Source organism: Helianthus annuus, chromosome 10 (genome assembly GCF_002127325.2).
Source record: "Helianthus annuus cultivar XRQ/B chromosome 10, HanXRQr2.0-SUNRISE, whole genome shotgun sequence".
Taxonomy (NCBI): Eukaryota; Viridiplantae; Streptophyta; class Magnoliopsida; order Asterales; family Asteraceae; genus Helianthus; species Helianthus annuus.
In genome coordinates this window covers 82,932,667-82,947,965 of record NC_035442.2, presented here as the reverse complement: position 1 = coordinate 82,947,965, position 15,299 = coordinate 82,932,667, and the positions used below count along the sequence as shown (strand labels likewise).

General features: G+C 40.5%; 1 protein-coding gene across 1 annotated transcript; it reads left to right on the top strand.

Moving 5' to 3' along the window:
- The first annotated feature begins 7,153 nt into the window (after positions 1-7,153).
- LOC110881962 lies at positions 7,154-8,041 on the top strand. Its single transcript, XM_022130084.1, has one exon. It carries the CDS (start codon positions 7,154-7,156, stop codon positions 8,039-8,041), a length of 888 nt encoding a protein of 295 aa, XP_021985776.1.
- Positions 8,042-15,299: the final 7,258 nt, after the last annotated feature.

Below are 15,299 nucleotides of genomic sequence, written 5' to 3'. Positions count from 1 at the left end.
AATTGGCGTATTTCCGTTGGAGTGCGAGGCGCAGGCCAATTTCTGATCGAATCTACCTTGGATGGATCAACATGAATCCCATCCTTGTTTACCACGTGGCCTAGAAAGTGGACTTCACGAAACCAGAAGTCACATTTTGAAAACTTAGCGTACAGTTGTTCTGATCGAAGGAGTTCCAAAATCAATCGTAAGTGCTGCTCGTGTTCCTCCTGACTCTTGGAGTAGATCAGGATGTCGTCGATAAAAACGATGACGAACTTATCTAAGTACGGCTTGCATACTCTGTTCATTAAATCCATGAATACGGCAGGTGCGTCGTTAACCCGAATGGCATGACGAGAAACTCGTAGTGACCGTAGCGAGTTCTGAAAGCTGTTTTGGAGACGTCCTCATCCCGGACTCTCAGCTGATGATATCCTGACCTCAAGTCTATCTTGGAGTAGTAACTCGACCCTTGTAACTGGTCGAATAAGTCGTCGATACGTGGAAGAGGATAACGGTTCTTCACCGTCACCTTGTTGAGTTCCCGGTAGTCTATGCACATCCTGAAGGTACCGTCCTTCTTTTTCACGAATAACACTGGAGCTCCCCAAGGCGAAGAGCTTGGACGAATAAAGCCCTTTTCCAAGAGCTCTTGTAGTTGCTTTGACAGTACTTCCAGTTCAGTTGGAGCCAAACGATACAGTGCGCGGGCTATGGGTGCTGCTCCAGGAGCTAACTCAATTTGAAACTCGACCTGGCGATGAGGCGGTAGTCCAGGTAAATCTTCAGGAAACACCTGAGGAAAGTCGCGTACAACTGGAATATCTTCCAATTTCTTTTCCTTTGTTGATGCATCAGTAACAAGTGCCAAGATGGCAGTGTGCCCCTTTCGTAAACATTTCTGAGCCTTCAAGAAAGAGATGATGCCAACCACAGCACCACTCTTGTCGCCTTGAATTTTGAGAGGTTCCTTGCCCGAACGAGGAATGCGAACTATCTTTTCCTTGCATAAGATTTATGCCTGCTGTCGAGACAGCCAATCCATCCCAATAACGATGTCGAAGCTTCCCAAGACTATGGAAATAAGATCGATGGAGAACGCTTGACCGGCTAAGTCAATATTACAACCCTGACTACATGCGTGGCTTCTAGACTCTTACCATTAGCTAATTCTACGACATGTTTGGTGTTTAGGAGTGTTGGTGCACGTTTTAACAATTTACTCACTTTCAAAGATATATAACTCGTATCAGCACCCGAATCAAACAAAACAGTAACATAAATATCGTCGAGAAGAAACTTACCCATAACCACATTGGGATCATTCCTTGCGTCGCCCTGACCCAGCACGAAAGCACGACCCCGCGCTTCGTTGCCGTTGTTGTTGTTGTTTCCCCCATTGTTGTTGTTCCCATTGCCCTGGTGATTGTTGTTGCGATTCTGGTTCTGGTTCAATTGGGGGCAATCACGTTTGAAATGACCTTCAGCCCCACACTGGAAACACCCCCGGTTCCCTCGCTGTGGCTGCTGTTGCTGGTTCTGTGGTGCTGGTGGTGGGAGTTGCTGATTCTGATTCGCAGGTCATGAGCTCCTGCAGTCTTTAGCTTCGTGCCCTAACTTGAGACATCTTTGACAACGCTCCTTACGACACCGTCCACTGTGATGTCTGTTGCACCTATTACACAATGCGTGAATTCCCCGATATCCACCCTGCCCCTGACCACCAGAAGATTGTTGACCCAGACTCTGGTAGTCGTTTAGCTTGCGCTGCTGTGCTTGAGACTGAGCTGAGACTGAACCTTTACTGGAATCCCCATCCCACTTTCTTTTGTTATCGCTGGGTGTAGCAGAAGTAGCAGCTGGAGTGGTAGCACTGATGCGTTTGGGCAGCTTGTTCTGTTCCACTGCCTGATCCATGAGGCGGTGAGCAAGACGCTGGATGTCTTGGATATTGTCGAGGTTAGCCGATGTCACATGGCTCTGAATCTCTGATGCTAGACCCTTGAGGTACAACTCGATTCGCTTGATTGGAGGGTCCACCATGGTTGGACACAAGATGGCCAGTTCGTTTGACCGTTTCGTGTAAGCTTCGATCTCCGACCCCGTCATTTTCAAATGATAAAGCTCCACTTCCAACTTGTGGATGTCATCGCGTGTGCAGTATTCCCTTTTGATCAGTTCCTTGAAATTGTTCCAAGGGGTGGCGTTAGCAGCTGCCAGCCCTAGAATCTGAACTTGCGCATTCCACCAGGTTAGCGCAATCCCTTCCAGCGTGCCAGTGGCATACTTGACCCTGCGAGCTTCAGGGCATTCACACATCTCGAACACCGACTCGAGCTTTTCGAACCAATGGAGGAGTCCCACTGCTCCTTCTGTGCCACTGAATGTGCTTGGACGACAGTCCATGAAGTTCTTGAATGTGCAGACAGGTTGCTGAGCATGTTGACCTATTGTGCATAGAATAGGACAATATTAAATACAACAGTTGATTTAGGAATGTAGGATTCAAAGATCCTAGTGTGTATCCCATCCGCAGGGTATACTACCTGCTTGTGCAACTTCAAGTGCCGCAGTTACTTGTTCGTTGATAAGAGCCGTCAACTGGGCTTGGGTCATGTTAACGCATCCAGACATGATCTTCATAGTAAAAGTAGAATAAGTGAGAATGGTTCGCAAGTAATGCGATGACAGAAGAGTGTAAGCACATAGGTGTTCTCATGTAATGGCGTATAGTAGGCAATGTAATCTAAGCATACTACGAGCAAAGTTCTATGTAGTTCTAACAAGCAGGCAATAAACATAAACCTTATTACCTAGGATGTTGAGTCTTGCACGTGGAGCGAAGCGTCGTTGTGGATCGTTGAGAGCACTGTTCTGGTTATAGTCTGGTTTTAATAAAAACGTTTTTCCCATATTAAAACCAAGTTCTCTATAACCAATGGCTCTGATACCAATCTGTCACACCCCCAAAATCCACCCGCGGAGTTCCCCCGCTTGGAGGCGTGACATGACCAAGATTAAGCCACCAATCATATCGAACATGTAATTAATATCAAGTAAAAGTAAATGCAAACCAACCATTCAATACGATAGGTGTTCAAAACATAAGTATAGTTTCAAAGTGTAGCGGGAGCATAGCGTAAAACCAAAGCAAGAAATATGTTTCTAATGTTTAAGTTTATAACATGGCATCCACGATCCATGTCCCACAACGACCTGCTCCTCCCTGTGCAAGCTCCAAATGTACCTAAGGTCCTGCAAGGCATGCAGCAGAGAGTCAACAACTAGTTGAGCGAGTTCACAGTTAATAGCTCAGTAATTGTAATAGTAGAATAAGCCTTATGTTCGTTCATTAAGTCATGTATCGTACTAGTTCGTATTAGTTCGTATTAGTTTGTATCGCGGCCCTCTAGGCATGTATGCGAAGATTAGGGAAAGTTTCCCAAGTATTCTAGACTAGGTATATTTGTATCGCAGCCACCCGGCATGTGTGCGAAGTTTAGTGTATGGTTCGCAGCCAACCCAGGCATGTGTGCGAAGATTAGTCATATTATCGCAGCCAACCCCGGCGTGTGTGCGAAGATCAGTTCTATTAGTATCACTAGTCTAGTAGTATCTTATCAATAACCTTCCTCACCCGAGGACCATATCATTAAGTTCCATTAGCTAAGTAAGTACAAGTAAATCATCCAAACCCATTCCCACCCTGGGAACCCCATGCCTTGGCTGTGCGAACTCACCTTGGTTTGCTCGGTATGCTAAGTATGTGCTCACAGTTAATCAATCACGTCCTAGAGTACGCACTATTCATAATCAGTTTATATCCAAGTTGTGCACGTACAGGTATAATCACAGGAGTACTGAACATGTATCTAGTATCATACAAGTCATGCATATCACTTAACAGCAGTTAATCAATCCAGTTAACATTTAACAGAGTTAAATCAGTTACTGTGCGGTTTGACCACTTCGACGAAACACCCTTTTGTTTCGTCGTATTTACCCTTGGCGAAACAAATCTTTTTCGTCAGACTTACACATGACGAAACACATTCTGTTTCATCGTGATCCCTTCGGCGAAACACATTCCGTTTCGCCGTGAGTTCCGTTTCGTGGAGATGTCAGTTACGTCAATTATCAGTTACGCAAATAATGCAGCAAACCCTAACAGCCGTCAACATCATACGAAAATCATACAGTAATCATTCGGCACAGAATCATCATCTGAACATCATAACATAAACATTATAATATTAACACCCATCATGATTCTTAGTTTATGCGTATACTAAGCCGATTACATAACTCACATTATCGAACCCTATTAGCATGCCATCGAATATTCAGATCTCACTAACAACATTCATGGTCAAGCATTCAATCGAATAAAAATCCCGGTTCCGTATGGAGTTAATACGCAACTGTTTATTAGAACCCTAAGCCAACTAAGTCATGCATACGAAATCAAGATCACATTCACGTATTCACATCCATTCCAAAATTCAAACAAAGATATACACAAGCATGAAGCAATAATCAAAGCATCAATTAAACCGAGTTAATGAACACGTACTAACCGAGATGAAAAGAACGATGAGTAAATCGCTAAAGGTCTTGGGGAAACACACACACAGCTGTCGTCACAGTGGGGAGCGTTCTAGGGTTTTCAAATTGTTAAAAGTGTGAAACTGAACCCTTTGCACGTAAATATACACGAAACAACGGAATGGGCCCTTAATGGGCTTCGGCGAATCGTGGGCCGGCGAATCGGCTTGTTTCGTCGAAATTGGGTTGACGAAACGGATCCTGTTTCGTCGGAATGTTCTTGGCGAATCAACTTCTGTTTCGTCGGGTTCATTCATGTGTTAACAGTTTAAGTTTCTAAACAAGTCTCATGTTGAACAACCAAACACATAATCATGCACACCACAATACGTTTTATCATATAGCACATAACATATCCAACAATCATAATACGTTTCATTAACACCACGTGTATTGTTACAAGTCAAACAAGTCAACAGCTAAACAGTCAAAGTCAACGTGCAATAAATGCGAAAGTGAAAGTCGGAAACTCGAGTTGTCACATTTAGGGAATCAGTTACGTGCATACAATTACTTCTCCAAACAGTTACCAAACATACATCCATTCGATCAAAACACACTAACAGTTTCCAAGTTTGCTTTAATCGATCAAATCAACCATTCATCACTAAATTCACATGAACCCTAACTTAATCATCATACCAATCATGCATAATAATTTAACAGATTCAAGGTCTTCATTACTAACATGCACCCTAAACCAGCAATCTCCGAATACACTTTCATGGTAGCCGATTTACATACATTCAGTTCTAGATCATTAGTTACATCATGTCTTTTGACAACCCTATATCGATCAATAACATTATATGTGTGAGCCGCCTATCATCTAATTCAGTCGAACAGCCCATTAGCAATTATACTACAAAAACCCTAGATAGCTATGCAAGTTTTTAGCATCACAACATCAATCAACCATACAAGAAGCATCAACCATATTAACAATCAAACAATGATATGACATAACCGGTTAGTAGGTGCAACAAAGGTTGATCCGAATAAGAAAGCTTCGAGAGAAAGAGGGATATGGTCGCCGACTTTGAGAGGAGAGAAAGAGAGTGTAGGGTTTGTGTGTTTAGAGTGTTTAGCAAATAATGAGGAGTATACCCTCTCCTCATGAGGTTATGCGCGTCAAATGGGATGGGCCGAACCCATCACGGGATTCGAATGCAAGTGTGGGCCGAGAGAGAGATGTGACAAAGGGGAGGTGCACGGCCCAACTTGGGCTTGTGCGATTGGGTTGTGTTGTGTGATTCGAATTATATAACTACATACATGAATTCACATAATATAAACATAACATTTCACTTAATCATCAAAGTTCACATAATCACATAAGGTCCACATACGTTACAATAAACACATAGATAGGTTCTGAAATACGAGTTGTCACAGTTACAAGGCCATTAACATGTGACACGACATAGGAAGCAACCAAACCTTAGGCATTTTTTTCTAGTTGGCATATTATGAGACACAAAAGCACTACTTGGTACTCGTTCTCACCAAGAGTGTGGCTGCCCGACACCCGTTAGATCTAACCTTTTATTCTGCGGTCTAGGTATATTGTTGACTATTGGTGCTTATGGTACCCTATTCGTGACACGATTTCTTGTATCATGTATCATTTCTCGTATCATCATACCATTTATAAACATTGTAACATGTATTTCACCCCTGAAGTTATAAAACTGAAAACAGTTAAAAGAAAAGGGGGAGCATGAACTCACAACTTTGCGTTCCTTGCGTCGTAAACTTCACCGGATTTGCTTATAAGGCGTCGTGACCTAAATGTGTTTTATTATCGTTAGTCACTAGACTTGTATCGTACAAGCACAAGTCACCATCTTTTGTATATGTATTGTTGTGTTAAAAATATTTTATATTTTTAACTATGTATCTTACTTATATTATTTTCTCAAAAATTAATATAAGTATCTTGTATTTTGCACTTTGCACCCGAATTATGTATCTTTGTTCAAAACTTTATTTCATGCTCATAACTTGTCCAAATCATTTATTCTATCAAGTAATATATTTTCATAAATATATTTTCTTGTGTTTGTCTAAGCATGTTGTATGTGTATTTTTTTTTTGTATTTTCATTCCTTAGAAGTATTTAGTGTATTTTCAGGTCCTAATACACTATCATGCATAATACATACTACATACACTTAGCACAAACTTTTGGTGATCAATTAATATATATATTTTTCTCAAAAATATACATACTTAATATAAATTTTAGTTTTGAAGAAATCATCATTCCTGTCACACCCCCAAAATCCACACGCGGAGTATCACCGCTTGGAGGCGTGACTGACCAGGATCAAGCCACCAATCATAATGAACATTGCAAGTATTAAATAAAGTTCAACCCATCAATATAAAAGGTGTTCAAAACAAAACATAGTTAAGTGTTTAGCGGAAGCATAAATGTGAAAACCCAAAACATAAGTATTAGTGGGTGCACAGCTACAGGTTAAGAGGTAAAAACTTCTGGATTTCAAAGGTTGTTTCGAATAGCTGCTATTCTTGGAGAAAACTTCTCCAACTTAGGCCGCAAATGAGACAATTTTTTTGGTTGGATATCGGAGATGGTACGAGGACCTCGGCTTGGTATGACACTTGGTGCGAGCTAGGGCCGCTTGGGAACTTCATCGTGCCTAGAACTATTGCTAATGCAGGGTTTCGGCTTGAGGATTCTGTTTCTCAAATCCAGTTAAACGGTGAGTGGAAATGGCCGGTCGCTTGGAGGGATTTATTCCCTGTCTTAAATCAGCTAGATCAAGTCCATATTATGCCAAGCAAACTAGACAGAGTCATATGGCGAGATGGTAATGAGAAGACAGATTTTTCGACATCGTGTGTGTGGGACTCGATTCGGTATAAGGAAACGGAAGTGGTATGGAGTACTATAGTCTGGTTTGCTCAATGTATACCGCGGCATGCGTTTCTCATGTGGCTAATCATGCGAGGTAAATTACTTACGCAAGATAAGATTCTAAAATGGGATTTGTCTCGTCGGAAAAATATGAACATGATGTGTTGTTTATTATGCTATGCTAATCACGACTCCCATAGCCATTTGTTCTTTGAATGTAATTATTCGACAAAGGTTTGGGATATAGTGAAACGAAAGGTGGGAATGGATTCGGTTCAACCCATATGGGAAGATATTGTAGACTGGTTGATTATTCGGTCCAAATCTAAACTAGCTAAGGATTATGTCGCTAGAGTGGTGGTTGCGGCTACGGCTTACACTATTTGGCAGGAGCGAAATGCTAGGATTTTCAAAAATCAACTAAGACCTCCAGAGACTGTGGGTGCTCATATTATACAATTGGTTCGATACAAATTAATGGGTGCGAGGTTGAAGAATACTGGTAATGTCCGCAGGCTTCTAAGCGAATGGGATGTTCATGGCAAAGAGCTATTGGACGATGGTGGCTGACTAGTTGTTTAAATTGTATTTTGTTTTTCCTAGTGGTCAGGCTAGTTGTTTTTTGTTTTGGGTTTGTAGTTGCTTGTTTATGGTTGTTTTGGATTACTTTCATGGGGTATGCCTCATGATTGAACTAGTGTAGACTCTCTACACTACTTGGTTTGGTTTGGTTTGTTGATATATAAAATCACCGGGGTAACCCTTTACCCAAAAAAAAGTTCGAAATGTTATAATGTTTTTAACATGGCATCCACTGTCCATGTCCCACAACGACCGCGCCTCCCGGTGCAAGCTCCATGAGCACCTATCGACCTGCAAGGCATGTAACAGAGAGTCAACAACAAAGTTGAGCGAGTTCACAGTTGATTGTTCAGTTAATGAGTTTGTTTGAGAAATAGTAAGTTCGTTTCATAACCATGTGTTTTCCCAGTACCCTTGTTCCCAAATCTTTACAATAATAAGTGGTGGCTTCCCATGTTGTATGTACTAGACTAGTTGTATCTACAGGTGTCCTTCCCAATCCGAGGACAGTGGTAAGTATGAGTTTACGTAGGTTTTACGTAAGTGTCTGTGACAACTCGAGTTTCCGAGATTCCACTTTCGCATTTATTGCACGTTAACTGTTTGTTTAGTTGCTTACTTATACAATTTGTTTGCTTTGTAACTGTATACGTTTTGAAGGTACAAGAATCCTAAAAGTTTAGCACAATATCACCTTGTTCGCAGATGGCTCTGGGCGAAATTGGCGACCAAGAGAAACCCTAGTTTTGTTGTTCGTTCGTTCTTGCTGATCTTCTTGATTGATCTGGGTTAGCAATTGTGGTGTTGTCGTTCCTTCAGAGTAAGGATACTAGATTTTACCGTGGTTACTAATCTTTTGACGTCAGGATTAGGGTTAGTTCTTTGTTTCGTTTTCCTGCTAGGGTTTGTTGCCAATTCGTTTGGTTTTCTCTTTCGTTCGTATTCACTGCTCGTTGCATGGTTCTAGATTTCGTGTGGTATGGATTATAGTCAGTTCAAGCCGTCGGATATGGATGCAAGACATGTCAAGCCACCGGATATATTGATTTCCTCGTTAAACCCTAATAAGGGTTTTGCTACTAGGTTATTGAATATTGACGGCAAAACTTTCTGTCCGCGTAGGGGTGTTTTGACGCAGAATCTGGATGATAGAACAATTTGGAAAGATTTGGAGGGCAATTCTCGTCCGTTTGGTTCGATGGAAGTGTGGCATAATATCCGACATCGGGAACAACCGGTCTCTTGGGTGAATGGGGTTTGGTTTAGTCAATGTATTCCAAGGCACTCGTTCCATCTTTGGTTGGTTATTAAAAATAAGCTCAAGACACAGGACCGTTTAGCAAGCTGGGAAGCGGGGAGCGATTATAATCTAAGACTTATGTGCTGTCCATTATGTAAGCACGATCGGGATTCTAGAGACCACTTGTTTTTCAGTTGTTCGTTTGCATCTCAAGTCTGGTATAATGTTAAGGATTTGCTTAACATGGGGGATGTTAATGATTCGTGGCAATCGATCATGAACTGGTTGGATCAAAAGGCTAACTCAAGAAAGACGGATCACATTGTTGGTAAGCTAGTTATTGCGGCGGCGTCGTATTATATTTGGCATGAGCGGAACAATTGTTTATTCTCTAATAAAGTGGCCAATGTTAATGCGGTGTGTGATAGAATCAAGAGTACGGTCCGGCTTCGATTGATGGGGTTCAAATTTAAGGATGGCTCGCACAATCAAAGCATTCAAGAGAAGTGGAAGCTTATTCCTAGTGATGAAGACAAAGATCCGGGCTAGGCACTTTGATGTATAGTCTGTTTTGTGTTGTTTGTCGGGCTGTGTTTAGTTCTTGGGTAGTTTAGTTTGTTTTGGTTGTGACGCTTGTCGGTGGTTTGATCTTGTTGTCCTAGTCTTGGTATGCCAAGTCTAGTAGTGAGTATCGGTGTCTCGATACTCCCTGTTTTTATTTTTGGTTGATATAAAATTTCACCGGGGTAACCCTTTACCCAAAAAAAAAGGTGATTAATGTAATAGATGAACTTACCAAGATCACTGTTCCAGTTGATCTTCAGGCTGCTGGTCCGGATGTGGCTAAACCGAATGATGTGCATGATGAGGTTTTCTGGGAAGCTAGTAAGGAGGAGAAATCAGTCTCGTATGCTGAGAAAGTGCAATCTACGCGTAAGAAAAGGGAGGTAAATTTCAGACTCTTGGAACCTATGGAAACTAGAGAAGATGCTGATATTGTTATACCGAAAGAGGTTGTTCAGCAGGTTCAAGACAAGTTCGATAATGTCCTCTATGGTTATTTTTTAGGGAATAGATTGCCGTTCCCTGTGGTTGAGTATTATGCGAAGAATGTCTGGGCAAAATTTGGGTTTTCAAAACTTAAGATGAACACGTCAGGTTTCTTTTTCTTCAAGTTTGACTCGAAGGATGGATTGACTAAGGTGTTAGAAGGAGGACCATGGTTAATTCGAAAAGTTACGTTATTTTTAAACATATGGTCGCCGAAGGTTACCCTTAAGAAAGATAGTATCAAAACCGTTCCAATATGGGTAAAATTGCACAATGTGCCGATCTCAGTTTATACTGATGATGGGTTAAGCTTGTTGGCTTCAAAGCTAGGGGTTCCAAAAAGGTTAGATTCCTATACGGCTGATATGTGTGTTGAAAACTGGGGTAGGAGTAGTTATGCTCGTGCGATGATTGAGATTAATGCTGACAACGAGTTAAAGGATTACATTACGCTAGCTATTCCTAAAATGGATGAGGATGTGTTCATTATGGGGCGGGTAAAGGTGGAATATGAGTGGAGGCCTCAACGATGTAGTGCATGCTGTTTATTTGGTCATGATGATAATACGTGCAGCAAGAAACCTAATGGTAAGTCCAAGATGGTTACTGTTGATGAGGAGGGATTTGTTACAGATAAAAGGAGGACGGCGAGGTACTCGTTCCCATAGAAAAAGCAAAAACCTAAGGTTGTGTATAAACCTAAGGCTAATAAATACCATGCAAGTACTTCTGGTACGAAGGGAGATAATTCGGCGGCAGTTAATGCTAATGTGCAGGTGTCAAACTCTTTTGCGGTGCTCGATAATGATGTGAATGATGAGAAGAGGGATCTGACTAGTGCCAAGTCCATGATTGATGAAAATCATGGTACCCGAATACAACAACCTGATGAAGTCAAAGAGCTGAATCCGACAGAGATGGCTGATTTTATGAGTGGTAACCGGAATAATGAAACTTCTGAGGGGGCAAGCACTCCCGGTGACAATGGTTGTAATGGGTAGCTTAGCTGCATGGAACATAAGGGGTCTGAACCAACCCCTGAAACAAAGTGAGGTTCGTCATTTTATTGCAGAGAATCAACTAAGTGTTTGTGCCATTTTAGAGTCCCATGTGGATATTAATAAGCTGAATAAGATATGTGAGAAGGTTTTTCAGAATTAGAAGTGGACATCAAATGGAGGTATGTGTCATAGAGGTACGAGGGTGATTTTGGGATGGAATGCGGATGATATTGATCTTATGGTTTTAGCCCAATCTGATCAGGTTATTCATGCGCAGCTTTTCTTAAAATCGGTCAAAAAGAAGATTTTTTTGTTCTTTTGTGTATGCGGAAAACAATTATCAGGATAGGAGAAGCTTGTGGGACGATTTGTGCAACTTTAAGGGCCTCACTCGTGATACTCCTTGGGTTGTGATGGGTGATTTCAATGCTGCTTTGAATATGGAGGATTTTCTCATGGGTCCGTCCTCCCACACAATAGCTATGAGAGAGTTTTATGATTGTGTTCAAACGGCGGAATTGATTGACGTTAAGAGTCATGGGTTGCACTATACTTGGAATCAAAAACCAAAGGATGGGGTAGGAATGCTAAAGAAGATCGACCATATCATGGGTAACATCAAACTCTTAGAGGTTTTTTCGGATGCTTATGCTATATTTCAGCCTTTTCGTGTTTCGGATCATGCTCCGGCTATCCTGAAATTATTCTCTGTGCATTCGGACCGGTCTAAACCTTTTAAGTTCCCAAACTTTATTGTGAAAAAGCCTGAGTTCCGCCAAGTTGTCATGTCCGAATGGAATAAAACCGTGGAGGGTGCAACCATGTTTTCAGTGGTAAAAAAATGAAGGGTCTGAAATCACACTTTAGGAGGATATTACGTAATCAAGGTAATCTCCATAAAAGAGTTACTGACTTACGCAATGAGCTGGATCAGATTCAAAAACAGGTGGAAGCTCATCCTTTTGATGCTGATATTCGGTCCACTGAAGCTATCTGTTTGCGAGATTTCAAGTCTACGGTTTATGATGAGGAGTGTTTCTTGAAGCAAAAAATCTAAAGTGCAATGGTTATGTGCAGGTGATTCTAATACTTCCTACTTTCATAATTGTGTGAAAAGTAGGAATGCTAGAAATAAAATCCATTGCATTAAGGATATGAATGGAAACCAGTATGAGGGAATTGATGTTGCGGCTGCTCTTCTCAATCATTATTCAGGTTTCATGGGTACCGAAGATCAGGTGGCGAGTTTGGATGATTCAGATTTGTTTGTTAATGTCTTGCAGCAGAATGTGGCGGAGAATATGGTGAGACAGGTTACCGATGAAGAAGTTAAACAGGCTATGTTCAGTATAGGTGAGAATAAGGCTCCAGGTCCGGATGGATACACTTCAGCTTTTTTCAAAAATGCTTGGGATGTAGTGGGCGGTGAAGTTACAAAGGCGGTGTGTGATTTCTTTAATAACGGGCAAATTCTAAAGCAAATCAACCATACGATTTTAGCGTTGGTGCCAAAGATTGATGTCACACCCCGACCACGTAGGACAACAAACCGTGGCGGAAACATCGGGGAGTGTTGTAACAGAAGCAATCGTTTCACAACCATGGATACAAAAAGTGTTTCGTTTTATTGATAATATTAAGCATTGCATTGTCTTAACATAGAATAAACCAGTTTTATATTGTCTATCATAGTTTTTATGTCACTAAGGCCTCGTCCAGATCCTATGTGACGCATGCATCCTAGCAGTCATTCAAGCATCAACACCTGAAACATATGTAAAAACTTAGTCAGCAAAGAAATGCTGGCGAGTACATAGGTTTTATAGGAGTGTCGAATTCATGGCTAGTTTAAGTGTTGCAATACTTTATTAAAAACTTTGTTTTGAAAAGAGTATAATATTGCAACTTAATTAACCAACTCGAATCAAGCGGGTTATAGTTTATAAAACCTCGTAGCCATGATTCTTAACCCAAAAACATTTGCTTTTGAAAATCAACTTGTAAAAACATCTCGTAAAAACTCGTATAATTTATATCTCTTAGAAAAACATCGTTGTGTGATATTGTTTCAAAATCGTTTCCTCGGTGAGCTAAATAACGACACGCAATGTAATATGATAGGAGCACTTATATATATAAGATGTACCAGCGGCGCATCTACCATGATACTATCATACTACACCCGCCCCATTAGCTAATTATTGCCCAAAACCAATCGTTTAATTCGTTTACTCGTTTCACCTCGTGCATCTCGTTTCAAATCGTTTAACTCGTCTCAAAATCGTATTCGTTTTAATAGTGAAACTACTTTTGGTCGTCTCGTTAACAACATTCAAACCTGTGTGACTCGTTTATTGTTCAACTCGTTTCGTATTAACAAACCACCAAAGGGTAAGTTAACAATCATCAGATTCAGTCGTTACCCACAACCCCCACACATAACCATGGGTGCAGTGCAATAACGGGATTTGTCAGATCCTATGGTACCATAACCTAATACTGGTCGGCTTGATCAATGTTAATGAATGTCATTTGTTATGTAATTACAACCAACAAGTCGTGTACACCTTATCGAAATCGTTATTAGTTTTGTATAAACCACCTTAATCGTTATTGAAGTCATCGTTTAAACCTTGAAATTCGCTTTGTACATATGAATCACCCCAAAACAAGTGAAAACGATAAAATAGGGGAGCTATGTACTCACCTTCGGGTGCGTTTTTAAATGTTAACACGATCCCTCAATTGTTTATCCGCCCTAAATTAAATAAGAATGATTTTTAATAATCAAAACCACACTTTGACATGCAAAATATCACTTATGTCATTTCTGTTTTAATGTAATCGAAACTGGACTGTTTTCGGACATTTAAATAAAATAGTTAACTTATTCTAAAAACTCCCAAATTTTTACAGGATGTCTTAAACGATCCAAATTTTATTGTGTAAATATATCGGGGTCTAGTTCATTACCAATATTTTATAAAAATTCATTTTCCCGACTGCAATCAGATTTGTTACATTCTGATCGCAGTCTACGGAATAATTCACTAAAAATTAATCGTAAGTCCGTTTAACGTAATTCCAGTTGGAGGATCACGGCGACAACGGTGACCATCTACAGTATAAATTTCATGATCTAACCCTACACAGATTTTAAGTTGTGACTGAAAACGTATGACCCATTTTACTGCAGTTAAAATCAGCCTTAGCTGCTGTCACGAAAACAGACTTTTAAAATAGTAACCGACCTCAGAAAAATACAATTCCAGCGCCATTTTCTTCGTTTTTCGAAAAGACACGATTTAGGATTCAGAAATTCCATTTTTCGATTTATTAAAGTCCGTTTACAGCCTGTTGAAGGCGGCTGAAAAAGTAACTCAGCATGTTATTTCACGGTTTAAACATTACTAAATCGCATCAACGAGTGTCCGAACAATGGATTTAGCAAGAAAACAACTTTTAAACATCAAGTATGATTTAACCAACCCTCAAACCAACAAGATTCCGCTTCATGAATCAGACATAAGTAAACTTTTATGTAGCTTTTATGTTTATAACTCTTGTTTCACATTTTCTAGCATTCTTGTAATTTAGTGATTTAAACCACAACACATCATACTACAAAACATAATTTTGAACAAGATGAACCAAGGTAAAATGGGACTTACTACTAGCCTCTAGCTAGGGGCGAAATCTAGTGAAGAAATGTGAAGAAAAGATGGCGAAAAAGACTAGAACAATGCTCCTTTGAGAGTCCTTCAAGATGCAACCTCTATCTATTCTTTGAAGCTTTGTATGGCACTAGCAAATGAAGAAGATGAAGAATGTTGGAAGGTGGTGGTGGGTTCGGTTATGAAGGACCGAAAATGAGAGAGAGAGTGAGGATGTTGTGTAGTGTAAGAAATAGGGTGATATTTATAAGCAAGATCTAAAACAAATCCTTCAAGATCAT

What these genes read in the sequence shown, in the direction of transcription:
- LOC110881962 (XM_022130084.1), top strand. Translation starts at nt 7,154, where the DNA reads ATGAGACAATTTTTTTGGTTGGATATCGGAGATGGTACGAGGACCTCG.